The 17,931-nt window shown below is 35.9% G+C and overlaps 7 protein-coding genes, 9 long non-coding RNA genes and 1 other non-coding gene across 17 annotated transcripts; 9 read left to right on the top strand and 8 right to left on the bottom strand.

Moving 5' to 3' along the window:
• Positions 1-69: 69 nt before the first annotated feature.
• jmj1 (histone demethylase Jmj1) lies at positions 70-1,776 on the bottom strand. The gene has a single exon (NM_001019235.3). The coding sequence runs from the start codon at positions 1,661-1,663 to the stop codon at positions 269-271; it is 1,395 nt and encodes a 464-aa protein (NP_593806.1). The 5' UTR covers positions 1,664-1,776; the 3' UTR covers positions 70-268.
• Positions 140-2,353, top strand: SPOM_SPNCRNA.3137. The gene has a single exon (NR_192504.1). It is a non-coding gene; the product is annotated as a non-coding RNA (long non-coding RNA).
• Positions 2,348-4,146, bottom strand: SPOM_SPNCRNA.832. The gene has a single exon (NR_151213.1). It is a non-coding gene; the product is annotated as a non-coding RNA, possible alternative UTR (long non-coding RNA).
• On the top strand, positions 2,906-4,208 carry ddr48. Its single transcript, NM_001019234.3, has one exon. The coding sequence runs from the start codon at positions 2,974-2,976 to the stop codon at positions 3,949-3,951; it is 978 nt and encodes a 325-aa protein (NP_593805.1). The 5' UTR covers positions 2,906-2,973; the 3' UTR covers positions 3,952-4,208.
• On the bottom strand, positions 4,127-6,080 carry avl9 (LAlv9 family protein). Its single transcript, NM_001019233.3, has 3 exons — positions 5,830-6,080; positions 5,663-5,771; positions 4,127-5,546 (listed from the first exon to the last, which is right to left on the bottom strand). Exons 1-3 carry the CDS (start codon positions 5,880-5,882, stop codon positions 4,299-4,301), a joined length of 1,410 nt encoding a protein of 469 aa, NP_593804.1. The 5' UTR covers positions 5,883-6,080; the 3' UTR covers positions 4,127-4,298.
• Positions 4,297-6,938, top strand: SPOM_SPNCRNA.3136. Its single transcript, NR_192503.1, has one exon. It is a non-coding gene; the product is annotated as a non-coding RNA (long non-coding RNA).
• SPOM_SPNCRNA.831 lies at positions 5,994-8,205 on the bottom strand. The gene has a single exon (NR_151212.1). It is a non-coding gene; the product is annotated as a non-coding RNA, possible alternative UTR (long non-coding RNA).
• A 135-nt stretch (positions 8,206-8,340) lies between these two features.
• Positions 8,341-11,527, top strand: gpa2 (heterotrimeric G protein alpha-2 subunit Gpa2). The gene is made up of 2 exons (NM_001019232.3): positions 8,341-9,385; positions 9,791-11,527. Exons 1-2 carry the CDS (start codon positions 9,265-9,267, stop codon positions 10,732-10,734), a joined length of 1,065 nt encoding a protein of 354 aa, NP_593803.1. The 5' UTR covers positions 8,341-9,264; the 3' UTR covers positions 10,735-11,527.
• Positions 9,549-9,846, bottom strand: SPOM_SPNCRNA.3135. The gene has a single exon (NR_192502.1). It is a non-coding gene; the product is annotated as a non-coding RNA (long non-coding RNA).
• A 90-nt stretch (positions 11,528-11,617) lies between the features above and the next one.
• On the top strand, positions 11,618-12,529 carry SPOM_SPAC23H3.12C (hydrogen/potassium transport protein). The gene has a single exon (NM_001019231.3). It carries the CDS (start codon positions 11,707-11,709, stop codon positions 12,385-12,387), a length of 681 nt encoding a protein of 226 aa, NP_593802.1. The 5' UTR covers positions 11,618-11,706; the 3' UTR covers positions 12,388-12,529.
• SPOM_SPNCRNA.3134 lies at positions 12,052-14,554 on the bottom strand. Its single transcript, NR_192501.1, has one exon. It is a non-coding gene; the product is annotated as a non-coding RNA (long non-coding RNA).
• On the top strand, positions 12,731-14,675 carry SPOM_SPAC23H3.11C (glucosidase; the record flags this gene model as incomplete). Its single annotated transcript, NM_001019230.3, has 1 exon — positions 12,731-14,675. The coding sequence occupies one exon, from the start codon at positions 12,731-12,733 to the stop codon at positions 14,618-14,620; it is 1,890 nt and encodes a 629-aa protein (NP_593801.1). The 3' UTR covers positions 14,621-14,675.
• A 20-nt stretch (positions 14,676-14,695) lies between these two features.
• Positions 14,696-15,169, top strand: SPOM_SPNCRNA.3133. The gene has a single exon (NR_192500.1). It is a non-coding gene; the product is annotated as a non-coding RNA (long non-coding RNA).
• On the bottom strand, positions 14,734-16,499 carry ssr2 (SWI/SNF and RSC complex subunit Ssr2). The gene has a single exon (NM_001019229.3). The coding sequence runs from the start codon at positions 16,327-16,329 to the stop codon at positions 14,818-14,820; it is 1,512 nt and encodes a 503-aa protein (NP_593800.1). The 5' UTR covers positions 16,330-16,499; the 3' UTR covers positions 14,734-14,817.
• On the top strand, positions 15,633-16,116 carry SPOM_SPNCRNA.3132. Its single transcript, NR_192499.1, has one exon. It is a non-coding gene; the product is annotated as a non-coding RNA (long non-coding RNA).
• A 158-nt stretch (positions 16,500-16,657) lies between the features above and the next one.
• SPOM_SPNCRNA.3131 lies at positions 16,658-17,888 on the top strand. Its single transcript, NR_192498.1, has one exon. It is a non-coding gene; the product is annotated as a non-coding RNA (long non-coding RNA).
• On the bottom strand, positions 16,970-17,042 carry SPOM_SPATRNACYS.02. The gene has a single exon. It is a non-coding gene; the product is annotated as a tRNA-Cys (tRNA).
• Positions 17,889-17,931: the final 43 nt, after the last annotated feature.

Genomic DNA, 17,931 nt, shown 5'->3' with positions numbered 1-17,931 from the left:
ACCAGTGTCTTAAGAGTTTTTACAGCATACATCAATTATAAATTTATAACTTAAGCAACATCTCTCGGATATTGTTTACTAAAGTAATTTTTTTAATTTTTATTTTACATATCTAAATCTATCTATATTACTGGTAAACTAATTATATGGATGGTATTTGTCTGGGGAAACCATTGCATGAGAATGATACAAAGACGTAAGCAAAATTGAAGAAAGCAGACGCAGAATGAAAAAAACATCATTTTAAAAGGAGTTTAGATGAGTAGTACTATTCTTTAAAATCACCGAGAGATTTAAAGATCGTGACAATCGATGAAGGAGGAGAACCAGAATCGAAGGTGCTGCCGGGCTCATCATTTAGTAAAATATTTTTTAAAATTGAATACTCCCATGATAATGGAGGAAGAAACTCAGGTTGTATGGGCCATTTTGAGAAGTATTCAGAACTATGTAATATTGCATCCCTTCGTTTGAGCTGATGTTTGATCATACCCCAAAATCGACGCCAACACCAACCGTAGTTTGCTTCCACCACTTCTGTAACAACCTGAGAAAATCTGTCCTTTGTTACGATTCCATCCTCCAGCAAATCCTTGAGAGACTCTGCGGAAACTTCATACTGCTCTTTTAATGCGGTGTACATTTGTAAAATGCAAGATGCATTACACCAATTATGGTTGATAGAGAGTGTAGTTCCAATATTTAAAACCTGATGATACCAACCACTTGGAACAAACACTGTTTGTCCAGGATATTGGAAGAGAATTTTTATCAAATGTCGATGATTTACAAGTGGACCTCTAAATAAATCATCTTTTGTGATCCATGAAGGTAATTGCTGGTCATCATAAAGGGAGGCAATCGTTTGAAGGTCTTTGGGATCGATAAAAAGCCAGCATTTCACACCGCAGAGATTAACAGAGAAGGAGTGGCTAGCATAGACATCGGTGTGTAGGCCAGTAGTCGTTAAATGACTACCTAAATATGCGAAACGGAAATCATCGGATTCACAATCAATCACGTATGCATTTAACCAGTCGTCGGCGAAAATGTCCGGAGTACTGTAAGGAAAATCGGCAGGGTCTAGATGTCGAAACAAGTGCATATCCTTGGCATATAAGGATTTCAAAGCCTGATTACTTGGAGCCTGCCGGCATTGTAGTTGGACCTGTTCATCGCGAAGTTCATGAAGTGCACTCTTCAAGGGAACTGTTTCACGACGTTGAGATCCATAACGATCTTTTTCATTGCAATAAGCCAATGGTACAGGAATCGTTCCGTAATTTTCTTCTAAGTATTCATAGTTTGGCGATAACAATAACGAATCCAAAAACACATTTTTATCCTCATTATTCACAATCCTTTCTGCATATGACCTAATGAAATTCTTTATATCATTGTCGTTTAGTAGTGAATTCCCACTAGTGTTGTCTCTAGAAGTACAAGGTTTGTCAGGTAGAATGTAACTATGCAGGATATTAGGATCACCCTTACTAGTTATCCACGTAGTATTTGCTTTCCATTGAGCAGTAAGCTTCGGTCCAATAAGTACGGGAACGCAAGGTTTTAGATACTGCTCAAGGAATACCTGGTATGGGCATGAATCTATGAACTCGATTTTCGGTAAGTCGTCAAACTCATGAGCAGTGGGACGATACACCATCGTGATGAACTTGATGATTCATTTAGTGGAGAAAGTGTATATGTAATTTACGTAACAAAATGTTGTTTTTTCGCTAGTAAAATGACCAGCGGGTGTAGCTATACGATGACGATGATAAATTGACTGAGGTTACGGAAGGATAAATGGATGATGGATCACGACATCACGAAGTTGGTGTTAAGTAAAAAAAAAAAAAAAAAAAAGAAGGGATAAGAAGAATGGAAAATGCTATTTACCGTCTGACCTCAATTTTCATATGAAAATAGCATCAGATAGTCAGATAAGGTGAGTACTCCTTACGCTACAGAGAGTGAGTATATTTATTGGAGTGTGTATTTGTTTGCCAAAAGTTTATGAAAACTACCAAATAATAAAATTAATTTATTTAACTGAATGCAAGAATAAAAATAAAAATAAAGCAGAAATCGGATATCTATCATTTAAACTCAGACATTCAGGAAACGAGCGAGATAATATGCCCGTACCAAGGTTTACAAGTTAAATAAGAATCACAGAGGTAAACATTAGATTATACACTGAATGTGAACGCAAAGATTTATCTATACTTTCGAGGAAGTAAGGATGATAATTATTATCTTTTTTTTTTTTTTTTTTTAAAAAGCCATACTACAAGTGTAGACATCATCAACTCGGTCCAAGTTTTACTGTTGCAAAATCTATTTTTATAAAATGAGAATTTATAGTAATATTGAAAATAAAAAAAAAAATAAAAACAAAGAATGGAAATAAAGCAAAAAAAAAAATTTCTAATGAAATAGAATGGAGATAAAAAAACCATTATTGAAGAAATTTCATAAAATTTTTTTTTCTACTGGTAACCCGTGTTTACATTCGCTAAACATACACTTTGTAAATGGAATCCCCAACAAGCTTCATACATAATTATGACAATAACTGACTTCGTCATTTCTCGCTACGCACTTCGAACTGTAACCAAGTTCACCACCAAAATGCTAGTGATGTATGACGCAGATGGTTAGTATTGGAAGATCTGTAAATAGTGATATCAGCAGGCTGAAATCGATCATGCCAATTTGTTAACAGAGGGAACTTAGAGATCAAAGTGAAGAAAGTTGTCGTACGTGGTTTAATTCAAGAGTGGCGATCAAATAAAGAAAACGCACATTGCATGATGAAGAAATTCGTCAGTGCTTTGCAACAGTTCATAAATGGAGAAAGGTTTTTTTATTTATAAATAGGGATATTCCTCCATCGATATTCGCAAAATAAATTCGAATCTTGAAAAGTAAATATTATTCTACTTACAATACTACAAATATTTTCATAAAATGTCTTACCAACAACGTGCAAACGATTCTATGAACTCTGCTAAGCAATACAGCTCAAGCGCTGGTGCTGTCCACAACAGTGATGAGCCCTTCTCTTCTAGTGGTGCCCCTCAAAATCGCAACTTTGACACCTCTTACACATCTGAAATTCCCAGCAATTCTAGTCGTGCTGCTAACGACATGGGAACAGACATTGGATCCGGGGATCCTTATGCTGGAATGACTAGCGACACTAAGAAGGGATTCAATAGTGTCGAGTCACGTAAGAAGGAACAATCAGATGTCCGTGGAGGTGATACCTCTTACTCGAGAAGACACGATGATTCTTCTTACTCTTCTAACAAGTACTCTACAGGAGGCAATGACAGTTATTCTTCCGGCGGACGCAACGAGGATTACTCTACCAGCGGAGGTAGTTACACCACCGACCCTAGTCGTACAGATGATACTGCATCTTACGGCCAAAGCCAATACAACCAAAGTCGTAAAACCACCCAAGGTGGTGACTACGGTGAAGATTACAGTCAAAGTTACCCCACTGATACCTATGGCAGTCGCCAAAAAGCAACTCCTTCTGACACAGTCGGTGGTGGTGCCTATGATTATTCAAGCTCTGGCTCCCATACCCATGGTGGTTCTCATGGTACTGAGCATCGTGGAGGCTCCTATGGCAACGACAATACTGCTAACAAGACCAGAGGCGCTGTTTCCTCTGCTGGTTACAGCGGTGAGGGATATGGCAAAGGTACCTATGCTACTGATACCACTGCTGAAGCTAATCGCCGTGCCGCAACTGGTACCCGTAATGCTCGTACAACTGCACAAAGAAATGCACAGTTGGCCGAGGATGAGCATGTCAGTATGGGTGACAAAATGAAGGGTAATATGGAGAAAATGGCTGGTAAATTGACCAGAGACCCTGAACTCGTCCAGAAGGGTGAAGATTTGAAGACTGGCCATCACTCTGAAAGGTATTAAAAGATGTAATCATTGCATACCCTTTTTGGTCTTATTTATGCTGTTATTTGACGTTTTATTTTTAACGATTATGAATTTACGAGCTACTGTTGTACCAGGTTAATAAATTTGTTTTGCTAAAAGGACTTAACTTTTTAATACGCAATTCAAAGGAAAAAAAAATATAACCAGAAAATTAGGAAAGGATAACCAAATGCCATTTTGTCTTTATATATAGTTGATACGTTATATATAATAAAAATTATACGTTATTTCATATTTTTTATTTGCCGCACAGTTGTAGAAATAACTAGATTGGGTAGTAAATTTTTAGTAATTTAGCAGTGGGTGTCTTGCATACTTGCTGATCAAACAGCAGGTTCTTTAGAACCTTCATCTTCCCCGTCTCTTGATTTCGGAGTTATCTTAACGGCTGAGAATAAAGTTGCAATTCGCGCAGATATTGGAACCTTGTGTTCCTCCTTGCATGGGTGTTTAGGAAGGATAACATCAAACAAATCATCGTCAGCTATATTATTCCATATTCTGAAAGTATTCGTTTTCATCCATTCTAATAGAAATGTCTCACCGTAATCCGAAATGCATGATGTTGACGGTAAGTAGTGATATTGTGATAATATACTATCGTCTTGTTTTTTTAGGAAGTTATAATATTTGACAGTAGCTAGCATTCCAAATATGTACAATTCAAATTGATTTCTGATCCAATCGTCACTGCCCTCAAATCCAGGTAGTTCCATTTCCAATGAACTTTCTACCCGTGAAATGATATCTTCCATCCAACTTTTATCTGTATATGTGAGCGACGTTAAATTTTTAATGGTAGGATCAACAAACTCAATTTGATGAGTATCTGACCGCACTATAACTTCAGCCATTTTATTCTGATTTAGCATTATAAGCGTATTAGTGGTGCCAGCCAACCAACTGGTAGAAGACTTAGCTTCTAACACGTGCACCAGCTGTAACGGTGTATAAGGAGAAAACATACTTCCTTCACCAAAAATAATGAGCGGAAAGCCTGTGTATGCAAGCAACGATCGTTTGTCACTAGTCTGTAAAGATGCAGGTTTGTGAAGTGATTTTTCTAACGAATGAGCGCTTGGACTTGAGACATCTTGTAGGTGAGACATCATACAGGGAATGAGAGAAAGGAGGGAATATTGAAAATTGCCAAGACGCTCAGCGCTTTTATCGTACACTAAAATCCTTTTTCCCAGTAAGAGAACTTTTAGTAGAACAAGAGCATTCTGTCTCCATTCGCACAAAAAACTTTTCAAGTTGATGTTAAGAGCAATGTGGACATCTTGCTCCTTCCTAGTGAGTACATGAAAAAAATCTCGTAGTACATCTAAGTTCGAAAAATCGCCTTGAGAAAAATAAGCATTTGTTACGATATCTAGATTATCTTTGATGTGTCCAAATGGTGGAGAAGTTGTGATAACTACAACTGCCTTTTGAACACTAGAACGTGTGACATCGGATGGTATGTTTTTTAAACTGCTAGCGTTAAGTTGTCTGGTGCATGATAAACCAAACACGGTTCCTTCGTCATTGGGAAAGGGAAGTGTAAAATAGACGAAATCCTTTTCACTCTGGAATTGCATTAGCCAATTATTTATCAATTTTTCGAGAAAAAAATGGAGAGAACGGGTTGTAAACTGATCCATCCATTTTCACTGTACGTTTTAAATTAATGAGATATACATACCGAGTGTGCACCATCTGGAAGAGAAAGGAAAGGTAAGATAGACCATTCTTTGGGAAAATCCATAGATTCTGGAAATAGGTGTTCTATTTCAGGACCTCGTAAATGATGACTGCAACTACGTTAGCCAAGATTACTAAATTGTGTAGACGAGGACGTTAGATACTTACAACCCAATAGTTGCCAAGCAAAGGACTTGGAAGCTTGCACCATTTTCATCCATATCGCATTGAACGAAATCCAAAAGATTGTATCTGAGTACCAAAATTCAATTTCACTAAAGATCCTCCTAAGTAAATGTTCCAAAACGATACCAAACAGTTATTTTCAATACTAAAAGATACAATTGCTGTTTAAATAAATAAAACTAAAAAGCTAGTTGTGCATTCAACGGCCATTTACATTGTTTTGGCAGAGCATCAACGGGCGTCTCTAACATGGGTGGTATAGTGTAAACGCGTATGACTAGGTATCAACGTTTGTTACCTAACTTTGCCTTAACATTACTTTTGCATGCATTTTCATTGTTGAAATGAGTATTAGAAGACTATTGGGAAGAGCATATGAGGTAAAAGCATAAATTTTTGAAGATTTTCTAATTTTTGGAATTATAAGATGATTTTTTATTTATTTTCGTACGGCCTTTGGATAAGCCAACAGCTTCGTTATAAGAAGTAGTAGTCATCAAGTCGAAGGTTATACGGTTACGCGGTTATGGACGAGAGTAAGCATTGGGTTATACGCTTACAACAAAAAATAAGAAAGCTAAAACTCTTGAAAAGAAATAAAAGCCACAGCGAAAGAACAGTAGCTGGAAAAACAGTTTCTTTCATCGTTTTCACAATAGATTAGAAAATCAGAAAGTCGGTTGTTCATGATCCACTTTTTTGCACACTGTAAATATAGATATTGGACATATTCTCAACCAACTGGCAAAAGAAAAAAATTAGGAAAAAACAAGATTACTCTATATTTTTTCCGTTGTCTTCTAATATTGACTTAGCTAATGATTGATTTATTCAATTATTTTCTTATAATAATTTTTTGAATTAAATTAACATAGTTTTATTTTAAACTGGGAAGCGCATCTTGCTCATAATTCAAATTATTGCCCTAAAACCAACATGAAACAGATCCGGCAAACTAGTTTCCACAATATATCGGGATATATCAAGATATGCAAGATATATAAGATACACATATATAAGAGATATAAGATACATATTCAATAATTGTCAAGGATACCTATAATCAAGCAAAAATTAAACTTACGCAAATAAGAATTTCATCTTTATAAAAAAAAAAAAACCATCAAAAAACAAAACAATATAAAAACCCTCCCACTACATGTGAATATCTTGGAAGACTTTTTTTTATAACTAGTACATGCTTTTATTAGTATGTAATGAATAAATGAACGAACAACAACGGATTGACTTCAGTACCACATAAACATTACGAAACCTAGCTAATTCTATCTCACCTGAAGATTATTTTATTTTAGCGGGGCAAATGCAGTCCTTCCCGAACCTCCAAGACTAAGTAACCAGCAAGTAACGGCATCAGGATATCTTACCATTCTTACCCATTAAATTTAAGGAACCGAATGAAATTAGGAACGATGAGCAGTTTAACAAAGTCCTCCTTATTTTTTTTGCGTTGAAATGTAGTTTGTAGTGTCAAGCTGCTTTGTGCTATTTATCGAGCAATGAGAAATAGGAGAGGAGTTATGGTAGCAGGGTATACTTAGTAATGTTTTCATGGACCAAGCGGGGGAGGGGCGAAAAGCATGTCTAGTTCGCTGTATTCAGTTTCAAGACCCCATTTCATGTTTAACATTTGTTCTAGATACGCAAAAATCCCTTTTTTCTAGATTGTTTGCAAGTCCCCATGTCTTCTTTTTTTTATACAGCTGAAAAATTTTCCGACTGTCAGGTAAAACTGGTCAGTTGCGAAAACATGCTTTGCTTCATCTTGGTACCCAATCGTCTATGGATTTTTTATATGTTTCTTTCTAGCTTTGTGATAGCTGCCCACGCTTTGCGATCAAGTTAGTTGCCTTATCCCTTGTGCACTTTACTTTCATATCTGAGTAAATAAGTCTCCGTAACTGGAATTGAACTTGGTAAAATTGGGGCTTGAAAATTTAAAATATTATGAAAGTGAACAAACTCAGATTGGGAAAACACTCATTAAACATTGCTTGGAAAGATTGCGCGTTTTTTGGAACACTTCCTTTGGTCATCTTTGCTATCCCGATTGCTTGCATCTTCAGCCATAAACAAGGGACGACTCATTGAGTTACTAGAGTAGTAATAGAGCAGTATAGTTTAGTAGTATAGAAATGCTGGACCAACCAGTTAATGACATATAAACATAAAACATAAAAAACTATTTTGATGAGCGGCGCTTCTCTATGCGATACTTACATAGAATGCAAAGCTCACACAGGTCTCAGCTTACTGCCTGCTCCCCTCGCCCAAGGTCATAATCGAAGAGTAAGACTTACACTCCAATCTTCTTTACTTGAATGATGCTTGTTTGGTGGTATGTGTTGGATCCTTTTCCAATGTTACATTTTCCGAACTGTCCTCTCTACCCCACTCGAAAAATTAAAATCGTAAATGGATGATGCATGACGTAGTGCCTCATAAATACAAATTATACCAGAGTTGCCGTCTGTCTTTTTCGAAATAGTATAGACGAAATCACCGCTCAGGTACCAATCTAACCATAGTTGTTAGCTACTTAAGCTGTTTGAAGCATCAAAACGCTTGCCCTTTTGCTGCTGCTTGTTGGATTTAGGGTAGTGTGAATTGAAAGTAAGGATTTAATTGTACACTCGGTTAGTTGGACAGTAGTAAGAATTGAGATATTTTGCCTCTAATTCTTCTTTCTTCCTTGTACAATTCTTAATTTTTTTCTCGTTCATCGAAAGACGACGAGAAATCAATTTTCACGAGTTTCTCATTTGTCGCTGCATCTCTTCAACTGATTTCAGCCTTTTCTTCTTGCCTTAATCAACCTTGGTATTCACTCGTACTCACTGTGTCAATTAGCTAGCCGGCTAGCTTCCGACCTGCGATCCTTCCTCATTCTCCTCCACCCCCTGCTTTTCGAGGCATCTGGTGAAACTCAAAAAAAAGTTGAAATTGCGATTTAAAGGTCGCCCATAAAGGGGGTTAATCAAACTTTGCGCGTATAGTTTAGTGACTGACTAATCAATATTTTGATTATTGATTCCTATTCTGTAATATCCCCTTTTGACACCCGCACCCTTGTTCCTACTTAATCATACTTGCTACCTCAACTTTTTTTTTAATACTTTTATTTATTTGCGTTTCACTTTTCTTTCTAACTTGCTCTCTTTCCATTTTATTATTTAATCTTTGCTTTAATTGGGAAAAGAACTGGATTGAAGGCTTTTCTTGGAAAGTCCTCGCCTCTCTGCTGCTACACCTTACCTACCTGCGTTTAACCTTCTTACTTTGTTTCATATTTATTTCTCCCATCTTATCCCAAAAACCCGCTAGCTGTCGGATTGAGAAGTTTGGTGTCCTACTACATCCCCGTATTTATATTCTGCAGTAGTGGATTAAAAAAAAATGACGATTTTTAATGGATTATCTGAAAGCGGTGAATCAAAAAAATTGAACAGCAAAATCGAAAAGCAGATTGAAAATGCCTCGAAGAAGGATAAAAAGATTTACAAAGTGTTGCTTTTAGGTACGTAAACTACTCAATGTTGTTGTTGTTGTTCAATAGTTATATATGCTTGGGCAGTCGAGCAAAAAAGCAGAAAAGATTGAGAAAAAAAATAAAGAAACGAAATGAGTGAAACTATTTACGAAACAGAGAAACTGTTTAAGAAATGACAGAAAATGGTTTGTCTAATTGCGTCTACGTTCTCTACTCTTGGTTACCCTTTCCCTTCAATACTCAGTCAGTGAAGGTGACTTTGATAACGTTCTTCTAGTTAACCACTTTTCGTCGTCGTTGCATGTTGTAATCAGTTGCTCTACACTCTTACCGTTTCTCTCCATTGCATAGCACAGATTTTTTGTTTGATTCCTATAGCAAATTTTCCTTCCTTTGTTTCTTACAATCGTCAGTCTAACCATTGTTTTCTAGGTGCCTCCGATAGTGGAAAAAGTACCATCAGTAAGCAAATCAAAATTCTCAACAAAAATGGGTTTAGTCAAGAAGAGATTATGACATTTATTCCGGTGATCCGACGAAACCTGTTGGAATCTGCTAAAACCCTTGTTAAAATTATCGTTCAAAAAGGTATCAACTTGGACCCTTTAGGAACCCACAATTGCGAGATAATCGAAAAATTTAATCCAACTCCTGGTGAGCTTATTAATGCTAATATTGGCCAAGCTATTACTAGTCTTTGGTCAGCCAATAGTGTTAGATCCTGTACATATGGAAATGATTCCGTACTCATTGACTCTGCCCCTTACTTTTTTTCGCGAGCCGATGAAATTTGCAGTCGGCATTATGTCCCTACAATAGATGACATTCTCCGGTCTAGAAATAGTACTCTGGGTATTTCGGAAATATCGTTCACATTGGATCATTTGCAAATTCGAATGTTCGACGTTGGTGGTCAAAGAACCGAACGAAGGAAATGGATTTATTGTTTTGAAAATGTGAATTCAATCATATTTTGTGTTTCCTTAAATGATTATGATAAAAAGCTTTATGAAAGAGCCGCCCCAGAACGCAATCGTTTGGTTGAAAGTATTTCTTTATTCGACTCTATTATAAACAGTCAGTGGTTTATGCATTCTTCTATCATTCTGTTTTTGAACAAATTTGATTTGTTTCGGAAGAAACTGGAACATGTTCCGTTCCAGGATTACTTCCCCCAATATGAAGGTAAAAATTCTGTTAAAAGTATTACCCGGTATATTCTTTGGTTATTTGTGAACCCTTCTATAAATCGGGCTAAGCATAATATATATCCTCACATTACCACCGCTGTAGACACATCTAACATAAAGGTTGTCTTTTCTGCCGTTAAGGAAACAATTCTACAACACAGTCTGAAAGAAGCGGGAATGTTTTAATTTTAATTTGAAGATAAAATTTACCCTACCATTATTCATATGTTAACAGAAGACCTCTTACTGTCTGCATATGTCTAGAGAGTTCTGAAGCCTCCTTGTAAGAATCGCTTCTTTTACATTCGTTTATTTTTTTTTTTTAATATTGTCCGGAGTTTATTACACATGTTCTTTAAAAATATTTTTCCAATATATACATTGGCTGCTGGAATCTGAAATCACCGATTTGTCTGTAAGGAAAAGGATCGATCTCCTTTTCAGTTGTCTCAGAACGTTCACAGATTGCTATTAAATAATCTCTTTAAGATGACCAAGTTATACAGTTCTAGTTGATATAAATATTTTGTCATTTTTGCGAATATCAATTTGCATTTAATTTTTTACTTTAAACGATGCTGCTGGCGAATGCTTTTAAAGTTATTGAATACTTTCTGTTGAACATAGTCTTAAGATTGAGAAAGTAGATCTCCAGTTTTGATTCGAACATCTATCTCTGCTTTCAGAACTATTGCTATCACTTAATGCTGCTATTTATGAGGGTCGTAGAAAATCCGTTTGAGTACTAAGAGACTTTGAGTGGATACATGATTTAATCGCTTTTGTTTTAGTATTTAGTTTTTAATTGTTAGACTACTTGTATAGACTATTTCACTGAATCATCAAAATTGTTGTCTCTCTTTGTTGGCACCAGAGACTGATACTTTTTACCGACTTTCAGTATCTTTTCTTTAATATATTAATTTACTAATCAAAAAAGCTATTGAACACGTGTATTTCTGCCATGTATAATAAAAAGCCGCACTGTTCTGTATACGTATCAATTTGATTAAATTAGATAGTAATACTACTACATAGATATTCGTTACCCACTTTTAGCTTCTACTTTAGTATATCCACCCATCTTTGTGTTACTGCAGGTTTATTTATTTCAATATTTATTTTGTAAAAACAATTAAGTACATTCGTTAACTAATTATGAGAATTATTGCACTTCCTTTGCCAAATCAAAGGGTATTCTTACATTGTTATCCTTCTGAATACCTTGCCAAAAAAGTTACTATTCACGACAAAATTATAAACAGAATTTACAAGTATTGGGACTCCTGGAGTGCTTCAAAAAGCTATACCAAACAAAAGGTTGTGTCTTTGGGAAACCGAATTTTGCATGCAACTCCTTATGAAGAAAATTTTTTAAGGGCGATTGCTCCTGTTAAGAAGCTAAATGATACAGAATTACACCAAACTTTGTATATTGAACATCCTCCAAATTTGGAATCAAGTACTATTTTAGCTGAGTTGAATCGGTCCAAACAATTACAAAAGACCCATACAAATTACCTTATTGGTAATATTATTGGATTACCATTGACTATACCTTTCATTCTCATACCTCTAATACCAAATATTCCGGGTTTTTATCTTTGTTATAGAGCATACTGCAATTTTCGTGCTATTCAAGGGTCTATTCAATTAGCTCGGGTAATGAGCATAGAAAACATTCAAATGCAGGAAAGTGAAAAACTAGAAAAAGCATTGAAGTTGTTTACAAATGGAGATGCTACACCATTAAACGCTCTCATAGGCCACCCGGATTTCGTGGACCGCTACAAACGTGCCGTTGCTCAGGAGCAACGGAAATCAAAAATAATCAAATAAGAATATTTTTTTCCTTCTATTTTATGAAGTCCTTTGCATATAAAATCAATGACCTAAGTAGTGTGCAATCGTCGTTCCGGTCATAGTTATGCCATAACATTATTGCGCAGCTATGAGTAAAAAGAAAGTCCCAAACTGATATGAGGAGTGGAATTTTATATCAAGAAAACATCTTCCTTTTTTATTTTAAATATTAAAACTCCCATTCTTTTGTTCTTTCTCTTATTAGTGGTTGGCAATCGTTCATTCTTTTCTGGGGTTCTTTCTTTCTTTTAATCTTCTTTCCATCTTTCCTTTAAAAAATAATCTTCTCATATTTATATCTTGATTAATATATATTCTCATGGAAAAAGGTCATAGCGACTTACCTAGGCAGCCAGAGAGAGTTGCTCAAAACCCATTTTTGACATTTGATCAAGATAGCTTTCCTTCTAGCTATGGATCTTCTTTAAATGTTTCAGAGCAAACTTCTGGATCTTCAAGCACTTCTCCATTGCCTCAGATTAGTTGTTTACTTCGTAAGGACGATGTACCTTTAGCAAACAAAGAACTTTCTCGATCTCTCATTCATGTTCAAGAACTGAGTCGCTATCCTCCTTTTTATAACCAAGATCATCAACATTTAGGAGTACCGAGAAGCAGAGTGGGTTCTGATGTTTGGAAAATGAGGGAGAAATCTTTTTTAAGCCCATCTCAATTTAGTAGTATTGATTTAAGTTGGGTTTATCGATCTAAGGAAGAGGATGATGACTTTCATGATCCAAAATCATCAGTTGTTAGTTTAATGGGGGAAGAAGATTATTTGGGTTGGTCACGTTTTTGCGATCTTTTCTTTCTGTTCGTCCTTTCCCTTGGGATAGGATTATTATTCATAGTTTTTCCTGCTTTGACATTCACTGGAAATATTACTCCGAGTAAAGAAAAGTTTGATGCGATAATGGCTAATCAAATAACTGACCATTTGTTTGCGCACATGCGTGTTCCGCGCACGAACCTGATTGACAAGGATACGCCCTCTACAGCGTATCACAGAACCGGGTACAACGGTCGTAAATACAATTTGGTTTTTTCTGACGAATTTAACAAAGAAGGAAGATCTTTTTATTCCGGAAATGATCAATTTTGGGAAGCGGTTAATATTCACTATGCTGCGACGAATGATTTAGACTGGTATGATCCTGATGCAATTACTACCGTTAATGGAACATTAGCCATTCAACTCGATGCATTCTGGAACCGAGATTTGAATTTTCGTTCTGGAATGTTGCAATCTTGGAACAAGCTCTGCCTAAAAGGTGGTATAATTGAAGTATCGGCCTCTTTGGCAGGTTCAGGTGAACACGCAGGATTATGGCCAGGTATCTGGACACTTGGAAACCTTGCCCGCCCTGGCTATATGGCTACAACTGATGGAGTATGGCCATATGCATACTCTCAGTGTGATGTAGGAATTACGCCCAACCAGTCTTCTTACGATGGCATTTCTTATTTACCAGGACAAAAATTGCCAAACTGTGTATGTCTAAATGAGGATCATCCTAGTCCAGGTGTTGGACGTGGCGCTCCTGAAATTGACATTCTTGAAGGTTCAACAGAGAAGCTACATCCCGACGATGAACTAGACATTGGTGTAGTTTCTCAATCTGGGCAGTTCGCACCATTCGATTTTTTCTGGTTACCAAATTATGATTATTTAGCAGTTTATAATGACAGCATTACTCACATGAACTCTTATGTGGGAGGGCCTTTTCAACAGGCTCTTTCAGGAATTACTACTTTAAACAATACATGGTATGGAGGAAATGCATTCCAAATTTATGGTTTTGACTACAAGCCTGGTGAAGGTACTAATGGGTATGTATCTTGGTTTGTCGGTCCAAACTATACTTGGTCGATGCTTGGCAGCGCCGTCGGTCAAAATGGAAATGTCGGACCTCGTCAAATTAGTGAGGAGCCAATGTCTATTATTTTCAACCTTGGAATATCAAACAATTGGGCTTATTATTACTTCCGGGATCTTTCATTTCCTGCAGTGATGTACATAGATTACATTCGTATCTATCAAGACCCTGATGACACCAACTCACATATCGGATGTGATCCCCCCGGCTATCCTACTACCAAGTATATTGAAGAACATCCGTTAGCATACAAAAATCCAAATGCTACAACTTGGGAAATGGCTGGTTATACATGGCCTAAGAATTCTTTAATGCATAAATGTAACACTTAATTGCCATTATGATCATATTTTATATGAATTATCTATATATTTAAGATGCATTTCAGTTATATAACAATTAGAATTTAATGTTCATTTTTTTTTCTTTTTCAAAAAAAAAATTTAGATTACATATATATATGTCTATAAAAACTAGATAGCCAAAAGAACTTCATGCAGAATACAAATTTGAATTTGGTGAACCTAACTTATAAAGCAATTGTACGAAATTTATCGGGATATTGCTTACTTAAAGGAGAAACGGTTGTTGCCGTAGGCATCTCAAATGTCAATAATGCTTCTGCATGTTCTGTACTCATTAAATCGTCAATTATTTTCAAACCATCTTCACCGCCCAAATTAACAGCTTCTTCCAATTTCTTGTTAAACGCAAGAAGCATTTTTTTAGTAGACAAACGACTTAGTAGTAAGTTTTTTCCACGAAGATCGAGTTCAGATAATTCTAAAGAACACATCTTTTCGAGTTGTTCAAGCACCTTCATTTTAAGCTGTAACTTCTCAAGCTGAGCCTGGATTAACGAAAAAACCAAGCGTCGAAGCTGGCGATTTTCAAACGCTGCAATCAATTTTGCTTTTTGAGCAGCAGATTTTAAAGCATAATAAGCAACCCTCTCTAGTGGGTTTTTAAACTCGGAATTCCCAAAGGAGGTTTCTCCTTGTTTCACTGATTCATTTTGCTTGCGCTCTTTCATGCCTTGTTGAACAATGGAAGCCAAATATGTTAAAGTACTTAAAACTGGATTTTCATTTTCATCAAAGGGCAAAAATCCCTTTTTAAATGGGGAAAAGTCACCCTGAAGTTTCTGTCGATAGGGATCCTCTATAGGAATCTGGAGGAAATGAATCAAGCATTGCTCTTTAGTTCGTGATCCAACATGTAAAGCTATTTGATTCCAGTCGTCTCCATAAGTTTCAATAGCTTCTAATAAAAGCAAAGTTTCTTGGTTAGACCATGGTTTTTCCTCGTCGTGATTGAAATCAATCGCATCCATGCACAAAAAATCAGAGGAATTAAAGGAAGAAGAAAACCTCCCTTGTTTATAACAGTTTGGACAGATGTCATATTTTTTGTTTTTTAAGTTGTGATACCAAGTTTGAGAGCAATTAACACCGCAAGTGAAACAAACTTTATCGACTCGAGGGACTTTGTCGCTTTTTTCATCTTCTTCTTTGGGAGAGGTTTGTTCCATTGCATTTAAACTAGGGCTGTAATGCTTTTCTTCTAATTTAACAAATTCTTGGCTCGAAGATCCACCGACGGTACTAGGAGGAGGGTGTTGAGCTAACATTTCTTGCGTGACGATTGGAGTATTACTAATAGCTTGAACATGTCCTGAAATAGGAGGAAGTCGGAATGCAGGTCGCGTTTCAGGATCGATTTGATAGTTAATTAAGCCCCACTGTTCGAGAAATGCATGCACGCGAATTATAGCACAAACATCACCAACAAGATTTCGACGACATGCAGTAACTGTCAGGTATTCATTTGGTTCTAAACGATATGAATTAATCATAAAATCTCTATAGTCCTTGTATATAGAAGGAGTTTTGAGAGGAGATTTTCCATTAAAAAATTCGGGATTCGACCTTCGCTCAATATCGTGTATTTTCGACATGTCAAACCATCCTGCATAAGAAGGAACAATGATGGGATAAGTTTGTTCCACCAGAAAGGGTATGCGAACTTGATCGAGAGTCATCGTGAAGGTCTGATTTTTGAATAGTCCACTCACGAAAAAAATGTAATACCCACAAAATTAAGTTGTTTTTAAGTTGTAACACACTTGAAAAGTTAAGAAAGAGGCCTTAATAATAAAAATTATAAATACAAGAGAAATAGCACAATTGCCATTTAATAAATTAGAGCACTAGTTGTTGACAAGTCGTCCGGCTATACTCATTTACAAGTTACGGTGCATTTTGATAAACGTGTTTTAAGAAACAATAGCTTAACTACATATTAAGGCCATTTCGCTATATTTAATTCGACACGCTAATTATCACTATGTTTTTTCCTAATAAAAAGTTACGTTAGTTAATGGATACAACAAAAGAATTTGTAGTAATTGAATGAATATAAGGTGGGTCTATGGGTACGAATGGTAAATTGACGATCTTATATTATAAGCCAGAGAACATTTGAGACTGTTACACGCATATATCGAGGGCTATCCTTCTTAGAATATCACTCTACTTTATTCGGATAACTCAAGTTTTCAAGTCAAAAGAAAGCATCTAGAAAATGATTGTTCTTAGTTACATACTTTTGTCGAAAAGCTGAAACTGTCACAAATCTTCTGATTTTTTGTGAAAAAATCTAATTTCTATAAGAAAAAAACAAGGGACCAACCGGATTTGAACCAGTGACCTGGGGATCTGCAATCCCTCACTCTAACCACTGAGCTATGACCCCTTGCGACAATTGCAAGGCAAAAAATGAATTATAAGATCTTTTTACGATTTTATTAAGTTGAGCAATTAGAAATCAAAGTTTCCGCTAAGGCTCGAAAGAGAATCTTGCCAAGCTTTGAATATATTTATAAAGGTTGCTTTAAATAGCGCGAACGCAACTATCTGAACAATTTTTAACGGAAACCGCTTCAGCAGTAAGAAGAAAATATTTCTATTTTAGCATTCAAAATGCAGTTACTAAGTATGATTGATTTCAAGGCTTATTATAAACCGGCATTTTACAATGTACTTAGTAATTTATGGAGATGAGAACTCCTTAAAATATAGCTTCGTGATCCTTCAAATCCTATCCAACTCAATTTACTTGAAAAATTTGAAATTTCCGGCGCTCGTTAATTATCAAACTGAAAAACCAGCTAAAAGAATGCGGGCATTATTCACCGAATAGCCTCAAAGTATCTAACGATATCGATAAGTTATCTACAGGTGCAAAACTTCCACTGTTATAATTGTAACTTTTTCAAGCGGGCTTCGGTTAACAGAATTTTATAAACATGTACAAATTGCTCATTTCCTAAGCAATCCAGAATTTTGCCTTCACCGACAAATTACTGATGAGGATCACGGCGAAATGGCAAACTTGAAAAATGTAAATTGCATCTTGCTTCGAAAGCTATTTCACGCTAAATTAATAATTTTATAGTAAAAGAATAAACAATGCTGATCTCAAAATTTGTATACATTTGATAAAAAGGCATAATTTTGTTGGGTTCGATGCTTAGTAATAAAATTATAGTTCGAGAATATATGGTTACTATATGGCTAGAGAAAAATGATATTTTTTGATTATTTTGCGATTATATGTGTTGCCAAATTATAAAGCCTGCTAT

Source organism: Schizosaccharomyces pombe (assembly GCF_000002945.2).
Source record: "Schizosaccharomyces pombe strain 972h- genome assembly, chromosome: I".
NCBI classification, from domain to species: domain Eukaryota; kingdom Fungi; phylum Ascomycota; class Schizosaccharomycetes; order Schizosaccharomycetales; family Schizosaccharomycetaceae; genus Schizosaccharomyces; species Schizosaccharomyces pombe.
The sequence above is the reverse complement of the archived record's forward strand: the minus strand, read 5'-3'. Positions and strand labels throughout refer to the sequence as shown.